Source organism: Nipponia nippon, unplaced genomic scaffold (genome assembly GCF_047370975.1).
Source record: "Nipponia nippon isolate SJK-2023a ecotype South Korea unplaced genomic scaffold, ASM4737097v1 scaffold_1, whole genome shotgun sequence".
Classification (NCBI taxonomy): domain Eukaryota; kingdom Metazoa; phylum Chordata; class Aves; order Pelecaniformes; family Threskiornithidae; genus Nipponia; species Nipponia nippon.
In genome coordinates, this window is record NW_028262290.1 from 140,160,066 (window position 1) to 140,183,364 (window position 23,299).

General features: G+C 39.8%; 1 protein-coding gene across 4 annotated transcripts in view; it reads right to left on the reverse strand.

Annotated features, from left to right (window-relative positions):
• Positions 1 to 51: 51 nt before the first annotated feature.
• PPP1R9A (protein phosphatase 1 regulatory subunit 9A) overlaps positions 52 to 23,299 on the reverse strand; it is a 149,935-nt gene continuing 126,687 nt past the window's right edge. Inside the window, exons 12-20 of one of the 4 annotated variants that reach the window (XM_087774523.1) lie at positions 22,299 to 22,456; positions 21,429 to 21,729; positions 17,281 to 17,368; positions 17,105 to 17,182; positions 13,798 to 13,996; positions 11,054 to 11,173; positions 9,054 to 9,077; positions 7,676 to 7,858; positions 52 to 6,687 (exon numbers count right to left, since the gene is read on the reverse strand). In XM_087774523.1, the coding sequence (XP_087630649.1) occupies positions 6,475 to 6,687; positions 7,676 to 7,858; positions 9,054 to 9,077; positions 11,054 to 11,173; positions 13,798 to 13,996; positions 17,105 to 17,182; positions 17,281 to 17,368; positions 21,429 to 21,729; positions 22,299 to 22,456 (1,364 nt within the window). In that variant the 3' untranslated portion in view covers positions 52 to 6,474. The remainder of the gene's footprint in view (positions 6,688 to 7,675; positions 7,859 to 9,053; positions 9,078 to 11,053; positions 11,174 to 13,797; positions 13,997 to 17,104; positions 17,183 to 17,280; positions 17,369 to 21,428; positions 21,730 to 22,298; positions 22,457 to 23,299) is intronic. The other 3 variants (XM_087774531.1, XM_087774542.1, XM_087774553.1) reach the window with 3 other exon arrangements.

Below are 23,299 nucleotides of genomic sequence, written 5' to 3' on the forward strand. Positions count from 1 at the left end.
CGGAATGACCAACAAACGGGCAGGAAAGGGACGACTCGATACAAATTCTAATAAAGATTCAGGATTTCTCATTTTATTGCATTCGTTGTCTAACAACAATAATACTCATTGGCAAGAAATTTATTTACACTAACAAATTAACTTTAAACCACAAGGCTTTGTTGTTTGTATTTAAACTGTAAGAAAACAAAGGGCCACCATGATGTTTTGTTTTGATGTCTCCCGATAACTAAATATTAACCAAAGTTATTTTGGGGAAAACTCAACAATCTAGAGAACTTCATATCAACCAAGCACAAGAGAACAAGCTCAGACGTGGCACTACTGTGTCTTTCATGCAGATGATCAGACACCAAGATGTACAAACAAAAAGTTCAGGATAACATGCACTTCATATACATTTGACCGCTTTAAAAAAAGAAAAAGGAAAAAATCTGAAGCGCAACCACCTCTTCAACCATATAAAAAGAAACAATGTAAGAAGCCAATTTTTACAGTGAGCACAGTGCATTTTAGTCTTTTAGCTGCCTGGTCTTCTAGCAATATGTCTTTAACACTTGTCCGTGACCAGTGAGTTACCATTGCAACATGACTGGAAAATACGAAAGCAGTTGTTCAGACAGTAAATGTGGATGGGAAAGTACAGAGTAAGAAGAGGTTCACTGTGCACGCCCCATTTCCAAATGGGCTAGTTACTCCTTACATCTGGTGCCCTGGGATCCCCCTTTCCTTCAGATGCTTCTGCACCGGGGCCTGAACCCGCTCCCAGCGGTGTCAGGGACGAAGCTCCCACTGAAAACCCGGCGGGAGGCTCGGGCTCCCGGGTTACGCAAGTTGGACCCCGTCTCGTGAGCTGCGAGCCCTCCTCAGCTCTCCCCGCTCTGGAAGAAGAAACCCGCCTAACTCAGCAGACCAGGTTTCGCAAACCCTACGCCTCTTTCTTAGCACAGTCCAAACTTCCCAAAGAAACAGGCAGCTGAAGGCACTACCGCCAAACCTGCCAGTAAGACGCACATTTTTTAAATCATTACTTGATGTCAAGAGCAAAAGTACCAGTTAGTACTGCCGGTTAGTAACAGAAAGCTCATTTTATAATGAGGGATTGGAGGGCTCAATGTCATGATGAAGGTGTCAGACCTTTGAAAAATCAGTTTTACAGGTGGAGAAAGTACAGTAAAATCCATACGGGAGGTTAACAAAAGGGCTGTGCAATCTGCAGATGACCCACACTGCTGTGGTGAGCGGGTAAGTCACCTCGGATGTCGCCCAGAACCCTGCTCAAAAACGAGCTGCTGAAAGCGCTCCAAGAGAAATCGAAGTTAGGGTTAAAAATATAAAAAAGGGTTTCCTTCCTAGAATACTGACACTCCAATAAATCAATCCTGCCAACCTCCCACCCCAAAAAATGAACCCGAGGACAACACGCAGAAGGACCTGCAGAGGACCATTCCCTAGACGGTTTTAGCAAAACTTCTGCAAAATACATAAAACCCCGCAAGAAAAGAGTGAGCAAAGCTACCAGCACAGACAGGGGTGAGCACGCTGGTGAGACCGAGGGGTAGGGCTTTGCTCCTCCGAGCTTGTGGGCAGTGGCGGGGCCCTCCGCCGCCCGCGCAGGCTGTCTGCCTGCAGCCCTGCGACGCCCAGCTGCCTGCGTGCCCACTGCTACCAGTGCAGCGGCCATCTGTATGAATATCCATGCGTGTACGTAGGCATGTACACACACAAGGCCATACATATTTATTTAAAGAGGGAATCAAGCCACAAATCACTTCAACGTTTCTAGAAAGACTTAACTGATTTCATTATTTTCAATCACTAATTTAACAGAACTAAACCAAAACCATCTAACTGCTCTGTGCCCTCTGCCCATTTCAACTGTTAAAGACCTACAACTTAATTAAATATGTGCTGTTTTTTTCAAATGTCTGTGTTTTCAGTGTTTTGGACCACAACATAGGTTTCCTGAGGTTTTCAAGTGAGGGAGAGCACAGAATGAGGGAAGTGCTATTCAGAGGGTCCATCCCCTCTATCACTCAGTTCGATGATAATGCAGGGCACAAGACCACACCTAAAACGAGCAAGATCAGGTTTTATTTTTGCCTTGACAACATTTTCTCTCTGTAAACACATGGATAAGAAATCAACACAAGACTTAATTCTTGCAAAGTGCCCCTAAATTTCAGCACCGAGAAACAGCAGACTGCAGCACAGGTGCTGTAAAGAACTACAGCTGAATCTGTGCAAACCTCTCCTTTTGATTTTCAGTGTTGTTTTGGTACCTGAACGGTATGTCTGGCTGTACCCAACTAAATGATGATCCTCTTCCTTCCTACTGTAGAACTGGATTCTGCACTATTAACAAGAGAGGCATTTCTTTCTCTGACTTAAAAGTGGAACGCAATTCATTTTCAAAAATCACACATTGCCCACCTCTTACTTGCCAGCACATGAGCCAGGAGGTGAAGGTGGAGCAGCTCAGGAGGACAGGAGGCTTGGATGGAAGCAATGAAGTATGAGGAACCCTGATGCTCAGTGTCAAGCACCTCTGAATGTCAATGAGAGCTGACGACTGGCAAGCTTCAGAGGAAAAGCTGCTCCATAATTATAGTAAAAGCTTGATTCTTGTGGTATCCTTGCAGCAGACTAGAGTCATGGCACAACAAATGCCTTTGCAAAAAAATTTTAACAAGTTAAGAAAATGCAGAAGCATTTGTATACACTGAGATAACAAACATCACCTAACTCTGCTCAGCTTTTTATTACTGGCTTCTGTTCCACTGTGCAATTCTAACCTATGATCTAGAACAGGCTCCACTTACAGTGACCCCCACCAGACCTGCTCAGAGCGGTGGGCAAAATGCAAACAGCAGTGGGCAATACTCCGGGCATTGCAATGAACAGGTTCGGCTCCTTCCTCTCGCCCCGGTCCTGATCTGCCCGGGCAGACTGAAACCGAATTGGGAGTTTTAACACGAAGTCGCATGGGTGCAGCACCCCACCACAGGGGAAAATACGAGCTGGAAGTGAGTAATGTCAGTACGTTTGGCTGATTTCGACAGAGCAAGGAGCCACCACTCTCTCCACCATCTCAGTATAAACACTAGGTTTTTTAGGACTAAAGTAACCTGCGGTGTTTTATCTTTTGTTTTCTATTTTTCAGAGTTCCATTTTTTGCTAACTCTCCCTTCTTCACCCTTTCAGAGGCTCGATATATTCACAACCTGGCAATACGGCAGCAACGAGCAGAACTAGAGTTTACAGAACTGGCCTACCATCGTAACCAGGGAGAAGTTAACTTCACCAGCCTGCTGTGGTCACCTAGGTGTAAAGACGCCACCGACGCACAGCTAGAGATGTGGAAACACCTCACTGCCTGCACAGCAGTTTAAAGGTGGCCAGGCAAGTCAGGATACTCGAAATTGCTTTAGCTCCACAAATAAATATGCAAAAGCAGGCGACATTTGCAGGTGAGCCAAAAGAGAAAGCCTTTCCAGTCATTTAGCATGGGATATTTGTTTCTTCTTATTACATCATAACCCCACATTAGTCTGACTTAGCATCGGTTTACAGGAAGTCTAAGTTAAGAATGATGAGACATCCATATCTTTTGTTTCATCTATGTCATTACACAACACAAGGGGAAAAAATGCAACACAACTTTAAAGGCCCTATAGAACAGTAACAGAAGTTTCAAACTGTGCGTGACATCTGTTAGCCAGTGGCATTTCTGCACGTCCCAACAATGAGTTACCATACTTAATAAAAGGAACCACATAAATCTCTTTTATCACAGAAAGAAGAGCAAAACTCTTGACGTTGTTCGGTTTGCTTAGTTTTCATGTGTTGATCAAAATGCATTTTATGCTTTTATTTTAAATTTAAGCTACTATTTTTTTTTAAGTTAGGTTTTTGTTGGTTTTTTTTAGTCCAAAACCAACAAAATAACATGGCCACAAAGCAATAAAACCCCCCTGAATACTTGAAGGACTTAAGTCGAATTCGTTATTCTGCAGAATAAGAATCTGATTTACGAAGAGATTAACTAGGCACTGTTCTAAGCAGCAAGAATGAAAACTCAATGTATAACGCCAAGCAGTCTGCTCAGGTTTCTAAGAAAACAAAGAAAATAAAACAGGGACACCACCTTAGATTACTATATACAACCACTTGAACATTACTACAATGTAAACATAATTTAAAAAGTAAATCATCATTGAATGCATTTATTAACATTGTATTTAAAATATTTAATTTCCAGTTTCTTCCAGATAACTCCTCTTACTCAAATATAAATTGATAACCTCCTAAGATAACAGAATGCTAGTTTTATGAGGCAGTTAAACATTTGTATCATTTTTTTCCTACAAAGAGTGCAGAAAGATTCACTACAATGTGGAATTCTTCTTAGCAGGTGTATTTTTTGCCAGTGGTCTATCTCAAGGAAAATATCACAAGCTTTTAGAAATATCAGGAAGTATCTTTTATGGCAATTTCATTTTTAGACCTGAATCAAATATACATCAGAAACTTGTAGAAATTTGATTTGGAAGGAAAAATAAAGCTAATACTAAGTCGATCTGTTGTGTATTCATTTTGAATGAGCCAGGTTCTTTCAGTTTACAGACCATTTTGCATGTCAAAGAAATTATTAGGATCAAAAGAAACTTAACTATAAACATCGCACCCCAACTGTTTCCAATCTGAGCTTCAGAGAACTTTACAGACACAGATCTGAATGCCATAAAGCACAGAGCAGAAGAGAAGCCAAGCCAAACTAAAACAAACATTTTCTTCAAAAGAATTCAATATTTGCATTTTTTAGGCTGGCAAATTTTGAAGTTCAAGATTCTATCTTTGCATCAACATCTTAAACAATTTATGGGCTGGCATGACTAGATGAAGACTGCAACTCCCAGGGTGCATGAAAGGGAAGTGATGTTTCTCAACTATAAATGCTGCTACGTAGCTTTGCCTATAAAGCAGTAAGCTAATACCTCTAGCTTCTCATTGTGGATATTTGCCTGTTGCCTGTCCATTCTTTTGAAGAAATACTGAATATTTTAATACCGCTCTTAAGAGGCAGTAACATCATGCAGTGCAAGCTATACACTGCTTCTGCCATAGTCAAAACTGCACAGCAGGCTTTGCCGATGGCCTCATATACCAGGAAAACAGAAATCTCTGAAGGATGTAATACAACCACTGCTAAGCCATCAAAACATTCTACAGCCTATGCCCAAAAGTTCAGGTTTTGGTGGGGATATACACATCAATCAAAACAGTTAATATATGGCAGCTTTGGATTTAGTAACTGTCACCTCCATGGCAGCATTGATCTTAACAGCAATGTACTGAATTTAATTTTAACCAAAATCCCTCGTCTTCCTCTTCTTAAAGTGCACTTCTGTAAAAACTGAAAATCTTCAGCAGACTCAAGTTTGATAATCGTTTCCAACAACAGCTTCATAACAGCACAGCACAAAGCTTATTCTTCCAATGCTTACTGGAGAATGAATCTGAAGATGTGGTGTTTTTCTTGAAAAAAAAAAAAACCCGAAACAAAGTAAGCCCAGTCTCCTTTCAAAACACATGAAAAAGAAAGTGGAGTGTGCTATAAGAAAGTTGCCTACACACTGGGAGCACAATGAAATTTATACAGATCTATATGCTGTGCTCGCGTTAGAAATTCATCCTTGCTCAGACATCTAAAGGATAAATGTTATCCTCAGATTTCTGTGTAAACCCACATAATCATTTAAGGCTTTGCCTCCTTCCTGGATTAACTACTGTACAGTTAACAGAAAGAGTTTCACCTCCTGTCTTTTACCCAGGGGGAATATTGACTCTCCTGTCTTTATCTCCAGTGTATAAGAAGAAGTCACTGAACAGTTGTGTTTCCAGAGCAGTGTCGCTTCAAGGTACTGATGCAAGATGCAATTTACTCCAGTAGACAGAACTGAGTATCCAAACATTGTAAAGAAGCTGAACTTCCAGTTAGAAAGTTAAGTCGACTCTTAGCAGACAGAGCGCAACTCCTTTTACCCAGCTGAAGAAATGTTCACCAATCGTTTTGACTGGCCATCCTATTCAGAAGAGGTGAAGCAGTGGACCATGCTCCTCGGCATCATGCTGGTTACTGAAGTGACCAAACACACAGAGCTCAATAGAGAAGAGTAGTTTGGAAGGAAACACTGCCACACAAATATGAAATCTGTTAGCTGTCAACAACAACAAAACAAACGGAGGGGCTGGGGTTGTTTCACATGGCAACAGCAACGAGCGTGATCTGGATATGCAGGAAAATAAAACTACACGATATAAATTTCCCTAGTCATTCTATGTATAGCCCCATTCCTCTGTACACGCTCTCGTGTAATGAATGCAAGAAAGCTGAAGGGGCACCAGAGTGGATATGAGTTTCCCTTCCCTTGAAGTGCCTCCACTTTCCTAACACAGCAGCGCTTCTGCTTATCACTGCTCATTAGTGCCCTCTATTGCATCTGATGAAGACTTGTCTGTTTTCTTCGATTTCCTCTGCAGTTGCTCTTGTTCCTTCTTCCGAAGCTTTTCCCTTTGCTTTTCCATTTTCTCTTGAGCTTTGCGAGCTTTCTCCAAGGATGCTTTCATTTCCTTTAGCTTTTTTTTAATGATTGCTCTGTCCTGGGAAGATGTCATACCAAGAGCCTGAGGTGGGGAAAACAAAATTAAAAAAGAAAAGAATTCCATACAGTTTAATCTATCACGATGTTTTTTCACATTCTAGTAATAATTCTTCTTAGGTAGAAGACTACAACAACTAAGCAAATTTGAGACAGACTCAGATACATTACTGATGTGTAAGTAATACACTTCTGTACTACTTTGCATGCCTTCCACTTCTAGAATATTAAAGAATTAGATCTCATTCCTACTACCAGTGTTGATTTCATTCATCAAATGAGGCAAATAAAGATTAAACTATTTGCCTGAAGTCATCTAAGTCTACATAGAACAAGACTGCCCAATTCTCACTGCTATGCCTTAGTCAAAAGTTCACTTGCTCTCTTCTAAAACCCCTAGAGTTAGTGAAACACCAGCAAAAAAATTCAGAAAGGAAACACCAAACTTGGACTTTCAGATCTGCTGAGCTTCCCACAACTCGTTTCTGTAATTGTTTTTGACAAAAGTAGGCTCATATTCTCACTACAAGAAACAATGCGTATTTTATACATCAAACCTGTATTTAGTTCTAACATAGTACAACTGGTATCAGCTTATGCCTCCAGTACCACACTAATCCAATTTTCAGTTGCTACTTCTGATGTATGTCTATTTATTATCTTCTCTGAATCACCCTTTTGCAAAACAGAGCTGGATGAGAAATACGTGCATGCAAATACCACTTATACATGCTGCTATATGATTTACGCATGCAAATATGGGTACATTATATACAGCCAGCGTTTTCACAAAGCAAATGCCCTCTGTTTCTTCTGAAGCTTCTGAATGCAAGTGCATACGGGAATTTCTTAAAGTGTTGCTGTAGCTTTATACTCTGTGTTTATTACTCTAGTCTATCACCACTCCACACACAGGGATTCACTGCTTTCTGGCCGAATTCTTACTTCCTTTAAGATTACCTAAAGTGACAACAAATACCACAGTTAGTCTTGAAGTCCAGTCAGTCAATTACCTTGAGCTTACTCCCATCCAGCTGAAGGAGATGCTCCCCATTAATGTTTTGGGCACTGAATTCGGAAACATACTGTTCAAGGTTCAGGCTCATTAACCAGTGGGAAACCTGCTGCACGCTCCACTCCTGAACAGCACGACTCTGACACTGACTGTGCTTAGGAGACTGTCCGTCGTCAAGGATCTGTGACAAAACCATGCTGCGTTAGTATTAAAAGGGTAATACGGACGAGTAACTGCATTTTTCTGTACAAACTGCCAGCATCAGAGCAGAGGTATCTGTACTATCTTTACGCTACAATAATAACAATTTCACACTGCTATATTACATCTGTATCTAACCAGATATCTAAGAATTGGTACAAGGTACCCAAAAAGTCTTCGATCTATAAATAGAAGAAGGAACTGGCATTCCTTTTAACCCAAACAGGGACTGAAATGGCCAGGTGGCACAATTCAAAACAGGTATGCTCCCATTCCCTCACAAAATTTTTGTCCTTCAAATTAGAACATTTCTAAAAGATGCAATGAACTCTGCATTCCACTTCCCGGGCTCATTCACAGATCTTTATGATGTGTTTAAGATATAAAACAAGAAATTCAGGGGGAAAAAACCCTCAGAAAACCACTCTAAAGTTCAAAGTGATGACATCAAACAGCCAGTGAGACTGATGCTATCTACGGAAGACTATGAGATGACACAGAGGAGCGGTAAGGAACACACAGCGATCCCCCAGCCCTGGCCCTGCTCTCATCACGTTATGCTGCTGCTGCTGCGGAGGAGGAGAGCACAAACACAGCACCAGGAGGGGCAGGTGGGGCATCAGCTGCTGCAGCAGCCCCGTGTCCCTGCCCTGCCACTTTATTCCACCCAGGGATATGCCAGTAGGGCCTGAAACAAAAGCTACTCTGTCCCAGCCATGGTCAGCAAAGCAGCTGCTACAGGCTGCAGCAGCTGTCTGCTTAGAGCAGCTTTTACACTGGGTTAGATGACGCTAGGAGCTGTCTCAGCTTCTGGCTGTCCAGTTCTCAAGGCTGGGGAAAAGACGGTTTAAGCACTATCTTTTCCTTCTCCTATCGCCAGCAGGAGCTCTGTGCAGCTGATGCTTGGCCTGGTGGATTTGCTCTGACACCGACCCTCCTCCCCCTTCCAGCATACTGCAAAAACTGCAATTTGCTATGGCCTTGAAAAATCTTAGCAGAAAGGAGAAGGGAACTCAAGACAAGGAGAGAGGTGCCAGTGACATCTGCGTGTTCGGCTCGAACAAGGGGGTTTGCCATACAACACCGTAAAACAAGAAATGTGAATCTGCAAATGAGACGATACGTTGCCACGCGATGGTCACACGACTCACCACAACAACACACTAGTATCTCACCTCATCATCAATCATATCCAGGCTCTGAGTGAGGGAGCAACAAAGAAATGGGAAAGAAAAGCATTATAGAAACAAAATACAGAACATGTAACAGCATGTAAAAGTTCAGGCAAGGGCAGCACCAAGATTTGCAAACAGATATGGCTACTCGAAACCAAAGAGATTTCTTTAAAAAAAATTATTTCCAGAAGCAGAGAGATTATGTTGAAAGCTCAGCACACACATGATTTGGCAGCTAAACCTGAGACTGCGTCAATGAAACCCCCTTGGAGTTCCTGGTCTTGACACCCTAGAATCGGTGGGAACCTTCCTGATGGCTCCAATTGCAAGAGCAAAAGTTCCTTAATTAGATGAGAACAACCTGCAAGAAATGGGTTCCCCCTCCACCCCTTCATTTTTTTCATCTCCTTCAAATAATCATGTCAGATCTGCCAGAGAAGCCTGAGCAAAGGAGTGCTTGCAGCAATATGCTATGAAAGGCTGAAGAGCAACGCTGGCCTAATCCCCTGCCAGGGTGGTTGTGGAGGTTTCCATTGCAGCTCTTGCTGAACACGCAGCCTGATTCGGAGGCTGCCATTTGGCCACAGCAGAGGATGGAGAAAATAAATTCATTTTTATAGACCTGTTCAGGCTTGACATTTTAGAAATTATAAGAGAGCTGAACAAGCAAAATGAAAGCATTTTCAAGCTTTTAATTCAATGCCACTCAGAACAGGGCATTGTCACAATAAAATACCAAATATAAAGGGAATGAAACGTAGTAAGAGAATGAAATGTATTATCAAGATAGTATTAATGAAGTGTAAATGATGACTTTGTTGTTTTCAGTAATTCATAGAATATACAGACCTGTCTGCACTCTCCTGTGATTCTCATAAATTTTTGCCCTTTATTACCTGCAGTAAGTAGCGTCTAAAGCGTGGTTGGGTTTGTAGGTTTGCATTTTGGCAAATGGCGTTGCACGGAACAGCTCTTGTTCTTTAAACCCATGCGAAGCATGCAGGCAGTAATAGAACAAACCTAACTATCATAAAAAAATAAGACATAGATACTTCAAGTTCCTCCCCTCTAGAAAAAAAACCCCTGGCTCAAACCTCACATGAAAAATGTGAAGTTCTTACGGAGCGTTTGTAAAAGAACAAAGGCACAGGTTTCCTGAGTCCACAGGACACATTGGCAGCTACTGTCAAATTGTGCAATTTCACTGACAAGTGAGTTATAAAACTAGTATCTTAAGAAAAGTATTTTCAATATATTATATTCAGCTCAATTGTGTCACCAATTTACAGGGCTAGGAACGCTTTTTCACATTATCGTTGTTCGAAAAAACTCTGGTTTGAAGTAACTGAATTCAAATCCACTGTGCAAAGCAAGCACAAAGAATGCAAAGTGGATTAACACGTATACATTCTAATCAATATACATACATTCAGGTACAGTAACACACAATTACTGCATCTACAGGCCATTATTATTTTAATGTATCAGGGTAAAAATCAGTCTAGGTGAAGGTGCCTTACATCTCAACTATATTTATCAAACTCTACTGTATGCTTATTACCTCAGAATTGTCTCAATTATGTCGTTTAGTGTATCTCTCTCTCCCCCCCACCTATATCTATATCTATATCTATGTCTATGTCTATGTCTATGTCTATGTCTATGTCTATGTCTATGTCTATATGTGTATCTGTATCTGTATCTATATCTATCTATAGGTCCACATGTACTTATTTAGAATGTAGGAAAAATGTATTGAAATGTGTGAGGATATAGCATTTCTTAGGAAACGAACTGCATTCTACTTTCCTACAATAATACCATAGGACCTTCACTTCAAGCCATTATATGAACATGAAAAATCACAATCTAGAAACCAAGATTAATTTTCTTCTCCCCTTTTACTGCCTAAAAAATATCCCTTTGAGTAATTATCCAGCAAAATGCCATGGGAGAAAGAAAACAACCATTTCCCACCTTAAACAATTTCATCAGCATACCTCATCTGACGACAGTGCTAAGGAGTGCGAGAAACCTGGGGTTTTAGGTTCTGCTCCTAAACCACTCAAATCAGCTGAACTTGTGCTGCTGGGACTGAAATCATCGTTGAATGTGAAATTCTGTGGAGGAAAAGATGAGTTAGAATGAACAAATGATCTCATACGTGCATCTAAAAGGGAAATTTGCTTTGTCTTCCAGGTTGGCATAGTTCAGGAGTGATTTCAATCATTTACCAAACCAGTTAGAATACACATGAGGAAGCCTAATTTTTAGTATTGTTAATATTTATAGAATACACAGTATTTTTACCACTGTGTACTTCAAGAGACACCTTTGCCAGCTTAATGCCTCAATGAATAGCAAACAGGTCTGAAAGCAATTTCCAGACTCACTCTTAAGATGCTGGCTCTCATCCTGGAGCTAAATTACTACTTCCGCAGGTTAATCACTAGCATTTTACTGTCCTCCAAATACTTAGGACAAGAGTAGCACAGGCAGTAGCACAAAGAATAGGACAGAGGATTAATTAGCAGAGAGAAGTGAAAACTGCTATTGAAAAAGAGCAAGGAGAATATCCTGTGAATCCATTTCTGAGTCCCAAATAATCTCCTAGAAAAGTGAAAGGATCCTCCCTCTTTGCCTACACCTTTAGAAAAATCTGAAAGTAAAAGAGATCTTTGGATATTGAATGTTATTTACTGAACTAATAACCATAAAACAAACCCTGTTTTTTCTTAATGACAGACATCACACCTTACAGCAAACAATAGCAAAAGCGTGCACATATTTTCCAGGAATACAGCAAAATTACCATCAGGAGAAGACAAAAATTAACAAGTATTTCACATTAGAGTGAGAACCATAAAAAACTAAAATCTATAAAAAATTAAGGACACAATGATATTCCATTTAATTTGAATATACAGTTGATGATATGGAGACCTCTAATCTCTACTCTAATCTAACATCTAAATGAATATCAAATTCAATTCACCTTTGACATTCAATTTAAAAAAATGGATCCAAACATCAGAACCAAAAACAACACTAAAAACATTATCCTTTTATCCCCCCCAAAGATATCTGACCTATCTTTCCTGAAAACAAGAAGTCTTCCAAAAATATCAAGTGTTGGTCCTTTTAGTTTTGCTGGAAATCCAACTAAATATTGGTATTGCGCTATACTTTAAAAACCTGAATAGCAGTGTAGGAACTGTTAATTTAAGGGCTTGCAAACTTTACAGAGAACATAAAAATGTTTTTGTGATCAGTTTTCTCACACCTGCATTTAGAATTCCTGTTCTGCTTTTCCCAGCTCTTTACAGAGGAGAAGAAAATCCAGGCAGCTTCCTTAATATGGAAACTTTTAGCCCCCACAGTGTTCTTAGGCCAGGAGTTCAACAGCTCTACCTCCTGTTGTGTGAAGAAAATCTATATTCTTTTTTTAAGTACTTTGATTTTTCTTTCACCTCTATTCTGTGCAAGCTTCAGCCTTATGATGAATTTAAGACTTTAAAATTTAATTTTCTGTAGGAAAAACACAAGATAGCCAAGGCCTGATAATAATTATGATAGGACAACACTCCCTCCCCCCCGCCCCCAAGCTCAACCTAATACTAACTGTAAAAGGAGGGGTGCTTTTTTCCCCATTTGAAAATTATTTTTATACAATGTTTGTTTAAAGGCACAAATAGGATTTACATGTCTAATCCTCATCTTTCTTTTTCAAAAGAAACTGCGTAACCAATTAATTTCTCTTTAATCTTCAGACATTTCATCTGTGGTCTTCTCTATCAATCTGGACTGGATTTGGACTGGTCAGCCTTGTGTCGCTCTCCCTACCAGGTAACACAAGCACAGCTATGACCTTGCCTAGCTTGGTGCGCAGCAGAAGTAAGGTATCACCAGCTCTTGGCACCAGAAAAGTAAGAAATCCTTGTGGAAACTGCTATTATGTACATGCATGTGTTCACAGAAGACAGAGTAATTAGATTTCTGATTCATATTCCTGTACATAAAGTTGAGAACCGTATCTGTTTCTTTTTACCAGACCAATATAAAAAGTCAACTGCTACAAATTATAGGAAGATACAGGCAGAGAAACATTTTCCAGAAGTGAAAATAAACATGAAAAAGCTACGTATATTACTGTAACTAAGGGTTATTAAGGGAGTTATCATGCTGAAACATTCATGCACATAGAAAGCAATCACACAGATGTATTAAATTGCAATAGTTCATCTTTACACTTCAAGCATCTTCATATAGAGAATTAAATCCAACATCCAGCATGCGTGACAAACAGATTTCATTATTGAGGGAAAAAAGGCAGATGACTGACAGCATACAGCATTTCTTCACTTGCAAACACCTCATTTAAACATAGGTAGGTATTCCCACAATCAGTCCTGAAGAATGCAGAAAATATCTATAATTGAATACACACATCTAGCATTTGTTCAGGGGATCCAAATGCTAATTTCCACTGGCAACACTTGCTTTTGTTATGGTACAGCACACCACAGTTAGTTTACTGAATTAATGTACATTAAGACAGAGTAAAAAGGTAGAATGTGGAATGGTACAATGACAGAGATGTTCTGTTCGGATGAGCTTTTACCGTACAATGAACACCATGCACTGTTTATTGTAGTAGTCACATATTGGCCTGTTCTTTTTCCAGAAACATGAAGCCAAGTATGCCACTCAACACAGTGGGAATAAGGTAGTTTTTATTTTCTACCTTTGACCCTTTTTTAGCTGGACTTATATTTTCAGAGGAAGGTTCAGTTGAGCTGGTAGGCGATGGCAGGTTGCTAGAAGAATTGGATCCCTTGCCACTCTCTCCATACCATGTGAATGGTACACAGTGTGGGAGAGAGGAGGATCGCTCTGCTAAAGATTTAGTATTTGCTGATTTCTGCAGCATCTCTCTGGCAGTCCTGTTTAAAAGAAAGGAGCAGGAATATATGTTAGATTATAAAATAAGAGAAAACAAAATGCTACAGAGGCAGTTAATTGTAAAAAGAGTGACACTCCCTGTAACTGTGACTAAAGAACGGAGTGGCATGCAGCTGCTAGGGGCATGCCTGAAATCTCTCTTTCCGCAAAAGAAGAAAAAAGTGGGTTCTTTTGATTCTTTTTCTAACTCAAGCTCTCTTAGACAACATACCCAGCAAACGGAGAGAGACGCCAGCTGAAAATGCCTGTACTCCCGCTGTTCGGATGCGAACCAGCCCCAGTCAAGAAGCCACATGTTGTGTTGGGGCATTTCTGAGCCCCAGCATGGTTAAACAGATTAGACTCAGCACTGACCCAAGCGGGCTCTGGTTCCCAGAGAAGGTCTGGCTTGGATTTTGAGCACAGGCAGAATCAATCAGGTGCGTCTGTATCCATCTACGGAGATGTGCCTTTGTTACAACAGCTAAATACCGATAGAGTATTATCTTGATTTTAACGTTATTAAGTATTAAAAATATTAGTATAGAAAAATGAAAGAAAGACCTATGTGATATTATCAGCTTCTCTCTTTGTAGCAACAAAGATTGCAGTGACAATGTGATCAAGGCAAAGGTAACAGTTATAAAACAAAATGCCTGAATTATTCACTAAATATATCACGTCAACAGTACAGTATGTAAATTAAAAATAACTGTGCAAAGTGTCTGCCTCAAAGAACTTATGCATATGTCACATTCTCATATTATTTATATGAATGTATATATTACTGTTTCAGAGCATTAAACTTCTACTGCTTTTATCAGCCACCAGTAAATTGCATGGATGTAAATCTCCCCTCAACTTCTAGCTTCTCAACAGCTTCTAAATCATTATTAACATAATCACTAGAGCTTTGTATAATGAGAAGCCTCTTTTCTGTATGGATGAAACTGAGGTTGTCAAAGGGCCCCCACCCATGGAAGCAGAAGAATCCTCCCTCCCTTTAGCTACATAAAGAAAGGCAGATGTATCTGACCCTGTCCTGTACTCCTCCTTCATCCTCTAATCTTGCTTGAAAGTAAAGAAAAAACAAATTATCTTGCCCGAATCACCTAGCTTCAGGCAGGGGATTATATGCTTCTTACTTAAATGGGAAATTTTTTATATAGGTAACATTAGCAGTAGTCTTAGAAAAAGATTCAGGATTTTATTTACACATCGCGAGTGCTATTTTTTGGCAATGGCAACATAATGCATGCAACATCCATGTGACAGCGTTATTAATTCTACATCAATCAGTTGCTGTAATGGACATAATTATAACAGGATGCTGTCTTTTGATCATCATCTTCCTTCTTTCAAAGAGCTTATACAGCTTTGGATTGCAGAGAAAACATCCTCACATTTCTTCTGAGGCAAATTCTTTGCAGTTAGTAACAAAGGAAGTGACAATGGATGTTTAAGAAGTTATACTGAAATAATAACATTCCAGTTTACAGAGGCACAGTGAGAATTACAAATGCTTATGAATTTTGACTTTGAAAGCAGTATTAAACTTTGCTTTTAGTAACTGTATCTGAACTCAGAAATATTAACAAACACCACAAATAACTGATTTATCAAATGCTCTAATAAGCAACTGATCTCTACGCTAAGATCTGCTTTCCCTAAGGAAGATACCTACGGCATCTCACAAACATCTGTAACATACTATGTCAGTATAAGGAGCGTATCAAGTTCTTACAGATAAGTATACGTTCATTTCCCCCACCCTGTGGCTTGGTATTTAAATGCTACATGATGTTTAATACCCTGCTAAGGGCACTAGCAGCCTTACAGCTACACAGAGGTGCCGAGAATTTGCTTTAACAAATCTCTCCCTGTTACTAGGGAAATCCAGCTGTGAGTATCACTACCTCCAGGTCACACTGCACGCAGATGCACCAGTGGAACCAACTGGAACAGGCTGTCTGACACCAGCGCAGAGGCGACGACTGCTGCCTGAGGTCACTGCAGCTCCTGCCAGATATTTGCAGGATGCAATGTACAAATGTATGCTGGGACAGAACACTGCCCTTCAGTACAGCGTGCCTGAGGGAGTAAGTCAGAAGTCTAAGTTTTCTTTTGCTTTTCTTATTTTATTGAGCTACACAATATACTTGTCACTGGGTCTCCATATATTAGACTGTCAGCAAAACTCCACAAATGGCTGCATACTGGTTTTCCACCACGATTTTCTGAGTAGCATTCAAAGTTTGCTTTCTTCTGATAGCTCTTTTATCATGTAGGTTTTCTTTTGCATTGTTTTATGTGCAGAGAGTTTTTGAGTTGCTATCCCCTTTCTAGACTTTTGGAATGTATTAAGTTTGCTTAGCACTCCTGACATTAACTTGTCTTTCATACCTGGAACCAGCTATCACCCCCTGTAGCTGTGATCTCATCAGACTCATCAGTATGTGAGGAGCGACCTTCAGTAAAAATCTACACTAGCTTTTGCAGAAAAGATTGCTTCCTGCCATTTTGAACATTCATTTATTTATTCAGAGTCCAGATGCTGGTGATGTGGTCTCATCAGATCTCACAAGAAATTCTCAATTCTTTCCCTGAGAGCTGGTGATGTGACAAATGTCAGCATTTTTCCTGTTTTCAACTTACGGTGTTCATGTTCAGAAACAAACCCTTCTGAAAGTATTCCTGATGTGGGTGCCGTGAAGCTGCTGTGAACAGCTGCTGCCCATCCTTGCTCTGGGGGGCTTTTTCAAAAAAATACGTGGAATTGTGTCAAGATTTCTGGTTCATAGGTATTATTAACTGACTGTGTGTGCATCTTGTAGGCCAGCTCTGATGACCTATTTCTGCAAATCCCATTAGCAGATGCAACAGTAGTACTGATGCCACGATACTATAAGCCTCCAAGAATTTTTAGATTATATGTTAGTCTTTCATTAGTTAAGAAATCTAGGTTTGTAAGCTCAGAAGGTTATCTCAAAGCTTAACACTTATTTGTACGAAGTTAGTGGGACTGTTAGTGTTCCCGTCTGCTAGGATGATTAGGTTTTTCCAATGTTTCTGGCATATCATTTCTTGCATCCTCAGTCTTTTACCCATACCTACTGCCACAGGTCACCCTAATAGCTTCTTTCTCTTTCCGCTTCTTGCCCTTGTTTGAACTCCTTCGCAAGGGAGCCCTACAAGAATATTAGAAAACATCAGGAAACATCTTTGAAATTTTACTTTCAATCCTTTTAATGAAAAAAATAAGTATTTTAAACAACAAAATGCTTACCCAAGATCTGCAAGTTTTCTCTTTAGTTTTTCTGTATGCCCTATAGTAGGGCTAGTTGTTCTTGCTGCCTGAGCAGATGTGGCACCATCTAGGATATATTTGTACACGGAAGAATGCACATTATTATTTTTAATTGCTACTGATAGCTATTCCACTTCCCAAAGTTTGTGTATCTTTTCATAATTAGATACGCATACATGTACACGTGTGTGAGTACACAATTTAATTAGGTGAATTCTTCCCATTTTTAAGAAGATGGTGTGAAGAGGAATAAAAATAAATAAATACTTTCAGAATTTCAATGTACACATGAAGAAATCTTATTTTAATTGAAGAAAATTAAAAGTTAATTTTGGTTGAGTTTTAATGAATAGGTAGTAAGTCAAACAACACAAAAGATTTACAGGTCAACATTACAGTGAATCCATTTTTAAACTCAGCAGTAACCGCTTAAGTTTCCTTTTACAGGATTTATTTGGTATGTATGCTTTACTTCCAAAATGACTCCTGAAATATTTTCTTGAACTTTGGAGCCAAGGGTACCTTTTATGGTGGACATGCTAGGTAATAGTTATCTGTTTAGTTTGAATATCTTTGTTAAAAGAAACATTTAACTTGAAATCCAACCATTCTGAATTAAAGAGACATCTACCAACTTTTGATCTCTTCTACAAACACTGTTAAAGCTTAAAGAGGAAACCTCCTGCAGTACCTATGAAGCCAAAACAATGAATCTGAGTCTGCAAAACATCCTGTGAAATCTATATGGAAGCTAAAAGGAAACACACAGCAACTGAGAAATTCAGACACAGTTTCTGAGATTCTTAAACATACTCTAGAGGAAGCAAATGAAGGTCATTCATTCATTTCAGTTGTGGTTTGGTGACTTTTACAATGTGACCTCAGATGTACACTGACTTGTAACTGAACACTGCTGGGTTTGCGGATTTCTCCTACCTTAGCTGACATAAATTAAGCCCTCAGAATTAACCCAAAATACCACAGCACTATCACAGGGCAGTCAACTATGTGTACAGAACTTTGTACCTTGCTTTGTGGATAATTATTTGGCCAAGTTTTCATTCAAGTAAAAATATTCAATGTGCAACTGGTTCATAAATCCTGGGAAAGGCAGGAAAATAAGCCTCTTGCAATACCCACAGTCTAAAAGCCATACTATTTCTACCAACACAAGTCCTTAGGTTAAAAAAACAAACATTCAAGAACTGACAAGTAACCTCATGCCAAAAAAAGCAAACAAAAAAAGTTAATATGAAGAATGACAAAAGCAAGGCGAAGTCTCCTGAGAAGAAATCCATTCTTCAAGGGAGGCTGAGGAGAACTTTAGGCAATGCACACTTTGCATCAACACTACACTGTGCACGCTCCTCTCCTGTCTCTTCTTATGGTTCCTCTTTCATCTCTAATGCATACTTCTCATTTAACCACTCTCAAAATGGCCACTTTCAGGAATAAAAGTCATAATGTTTATTTTCACGCTAGCTGTTCAGAGGCAAGTTGGGCTTAGGGGCCAGGGGCAGTGAGCTTTTATGAGACAGTTGTTAATGAAAGTAAATGAAACTATAAGGTACACTGCTTTTGTGGTAGACAAAAAATGAAAGCATTCAGTAGCTAAAGGTTTTGCTGCTGTAGTAGAAGAAATAACCTGGAGAGCTCACCAGGGACACGTAGCAGCTACCTGGTATGGCAAATTTCTGTTCGGGCTCTTGTATCACTATGCTCCCACTCACATGCAGCTTGGCCCAGCCAGGGCCCTCTGAATAATGGCGATTTGCTGGGAAAAACATTCATGCTGGCTATGGGATACAGGGGAAGATGGATGGGCTAGGTCCCAAAACCAGCTTCAGTGGCAGAGCAGGTTTGAATCTACAGGGTCTCGCACACACGGAGGTACACAGTGCTTGGCACATGGCAGTGGCCACGAACAAGGGCTGCAGGTGCCCTGCCTGGGCAGGAGGGGACTTCGACCACCCTGCATGGGTACATCTTCCCTGACTCCTTGTAGCTCTTCAGAGAGGGTGAGGGAGAGCCGGTTCCTCAGAATAAATCACACAGAAGCTGTTTAATCTATCACTTTCAGCTTCAAGGAGCTGGTGTAAGTAATCTGTGGCTGATGGATGTGAAAGGAGACTAGACAGACTAGACCTAGCTTTCTTCCCCAAGGTCTGAGAACAGTTGCAGCCAGCCTCACATCAGTGGAGTAAGGCCCCCAGGGGTCACCTCGGCTGCTTTGTCAAAGGATGCTGTTGCACAAACAGGCAGAACTGAAGAAAATAAATTAATCAATCATACGCATACATGAGAAAGTTGTGCTTAAAAGACAAACAAGCAAAATTCCTCATCATGTTGCAACGAAACTGATCTCATGCCACTTCAGCTCTTCCCACAACACTGCAGGATCTCATAAGGAAAAAAAAAGCATGAGCTTGCCAATGCTCACTTTTGCTAATGAGAGATTAATCAATGGACACACACATGTCCACAGATGTGCTCTCTTTCCATCTCTTTTTTAAAAATCCCTACCTGAGCACACAGAACAAATACAATGGCCCTTTTTATTTTCTGACCTGCAAGAGTTTGACAGCCAAATTAATAATCAATTATCATAGTATCGCTACAACACTTGTTGCCAAACAACTGCTTTAGGATATTTCTTTTTTGTAGGACTTACTAAATGCAAATTTTCCATTTGGAACTAAATTGCTCTGGTTTCATTTTCATATACTCATCAGAATCTGGATACATCCGAAAGCACTGGTTGTTTACTTAACGGTCACAGTGGGGAAAGCATGACACCAATATTTAGACAGAGATATTTTTCAAACCTAAATTGGAAAGAGTGACAGGGTGGGTGGAATATAATACCCTATTCCTTACACTACAAGGCTAGTCTCCACTAAATTTTTATCAAGATATTTTTCATACATCAGTTGGAAATGCAGGATTTATGACTTCACTGATCAACCAATCATACACTCAAGCTGAAGTACAAATTTGGAAAGACACGTTCTTATGTTCATACCCTTATTTTTACTTGCAAAACTCAAATGTTGAATTTAACTTTGATTCATTAACAATTAAACAATTAGAAAATATACAGTTAGACTAACAATTTCAGAACCCATGTAAAAATGCTAGCATATATTAACCTATCCTAAATTCAACAAAACTTCATGAATCTGTCTTTTAGGAATCTGTGTGAAAGCCTGTATGAAGATGAAGAAAAAAATAGATTGTAAAGCAGTGGCAAGTCTTTTCAGACACACAGACAAACAAAAGTCCTCAACAAATTGTTCTTTTTGGTTAATTTAAGTAAGCCAAAGTCTGTTATGAACCTGTCCGGACCTATTCCCGCAGTCCTCACTTACAAACCATTTTTATGACGTATTTTAGCTTATGTGACAGTTAGAGAATGCAAGGTGCATAGCTAACAATGCTGAAGTTGTGTAAAATACTAATTTTGATTTCACAAGGCATCTGAAAAGGAGGACTCGGTATTCTGTGCCATATCATATTGTTAATGCATTTAATAAACTGGTATCTGAAACATGTACCTGAGCTATGTATGATTGCATCAGGTTTCATCCAGCTTACATTTAAAGAATCTAAATTAAATAAATAACAGTGCGGCCAACCTCCTCAACAAGTTACTTGATATTCTTTTTCTGTAAATGAGGAGTCTCCAGACACTAACCTCTTGTTTAATCTAGACTATGCTGCCTCTCAGCAACTAAAAGCGACAATCTGTTATTCTTGCTTTACACTCCTTTCCCCACCCTCCAAAAAAAGCATGTTTCTAATACAGAAGTGTCCCAAGGTCAAATAATTTGGGTTTTTTAAAACAAAATACAAGATTTTCTTAAAGGCAACTTCCCCCTAGCTTTTTCATTGAGTTTCAAGAAAGAAAAAAAAACCCAAAGGAAGCAGTTCCCGATCTCATTTTAAACTTTCTCCTTTTCTTATACCATCATACAAGGTCATTTGTAATTTTTGACTTCCAGGTAAACAAAAGAAGTTATGAGATGACAGCCTTTTAGTTGCTAAGGTCCTACGACACAACAAAAGTTCATGAAGTAGATGTAAGTGAGCAAAACGATGCATCAATTTATTGTAAAAAATAGTAATACCTTTCTCCTGTAAAATATTCCTGCCAGCTGGGTGATGCAAAGGAGATGCTTCAGAGCTGTGCCCAGATTTTGAAGGAGAGGAAAGCGGAGTGTCTCCCCGAGCATGCGGGGAAAGGACACCTCCTTTGTGGTGCTGTCCTTCTTCTTGGTTTTCAGTTAGGTTGTCAAGTGAGATTGCTGCACTGCTAGCCACGGGGGAGAGGGAGGAAGCACCAGAATCTGATGCTGGTGAGGATGCTCTCATGCATAAGGGCAGTGGTGATTTTGAAATGTGCATGGGACTACTGTAACTGTTTGACGGCTGTTGGTATAAGAGATTATAAAGCAGGTTATACCATTTAGTAACCAATCAGAGCAAGGTTTACTTTGAACATGCAACTCTTTTATTCATTATTTAGCCTTCTATTTGTATGAAACGCTGTAGTAATTCATGCCATTACCTTTTGATACCACACACAGTGTTGTTTATTGGTATTTGCTTTCAGACAGAAGTCAGAATAGGACAAAATGACAAGTGAATATCATATCAATTGTGTTAACAAATTAACAAATAGAGAAATGCACGATTCAAGTTCCTTCAACCTCTTGCATAAATGAAAGGACCCATTCTGCGTTATAAAGCACACATAAATCAGAAAGCTCAGGATTCCTGTTAAAAAATAAGACACAACAAAACCTAAAAAACAGGTGTGCTGACTCAAAGGAGACCGGACTCACACATCACTCAAGTACATTCATAGCATACTGGCCACAGAGGAAAAAATACTGCCTGTGCTACAATGAAAGGACAAAGACAGAGGATGAAATGACTTATGGGGGCAATCTAGCCCTCCATAGGAAGCCTGAAAGAGAGGGCAGAGTCCTTCTCACCTTTCGTTCAAGGCTGTCCTCTCCATCAGTTGAACTGATGCTATCATACAGCCTTGTTCTAGAAGGCCTCTGCCGCTTGTTCTTCACTGAAAGCTGAGCTCGAGTCTTCAGAGCTTTAGAGTCCAGTCTCTCTGTTTCTGGCACTGCTTCATTGAAATCTGTACGGAAACATGATTTGAAGCTATTTAACAGACGAATCTATCACTACTTTTTCCTAAGACAAGACCTGCAATTGCGAGTACATGCACTTTGCGTGTTTTACTTGTACCTGTATCTTCATAACTGTTAAAAGTACACATGCAAAAAAAAAAAAAAGTTATTTGCATAAACCATTAAAGAGTTTATCTATACAGATCCAGTAAGTGCATAGCAAAGAATCAACTGCAAATATTTAAAAACTCAACAAATGATTCCCACTGTTACGTGAAGGACCACACAAAACCAGCTGTACTAGCCCAGAAAGCAGGTCCACTTTGACTCCCTCACAGGGACTTGCATGAGCTTGGCCTGCAGAGAGAGTTCTCCTCCATCGGGGCATATAGCAAAGGAATCCTCATCTCACTGCTCTTTGACAGACATTTTCCAGCATCTGGATGAATATACCAATTTAGACCTAGGGGACCAATTAATTTATCCCCAAACCTGCCCTTTTAAGCCACTGGAGGAAGAGGGACTGGACTGCCATTTTTTCCCACAGTTGCCCCACTAAGCATTTCCCTTATAACTTCATCAGTTTTGCAGGCTGCTTGTTGAATTACAGAAGAAATATCTAGAGCAGTCCTCAGGCCGCTTTACATTTTATCATAATCAGAATGGCTTACAAATTTAAAGAACATGACTTGGTCTCTCCTATACTGAATCTCCCCCAAAATAACCTTGTACAATATGTGCAAATTATGAGCAAGCAATGTCTGCAGTCAGTAGCGCACACAGTGATACAGGTAGTATCCAAATAATCAGATAACCATTTGCGATTGGATTGCTTTACAGGTAGCGTTTCA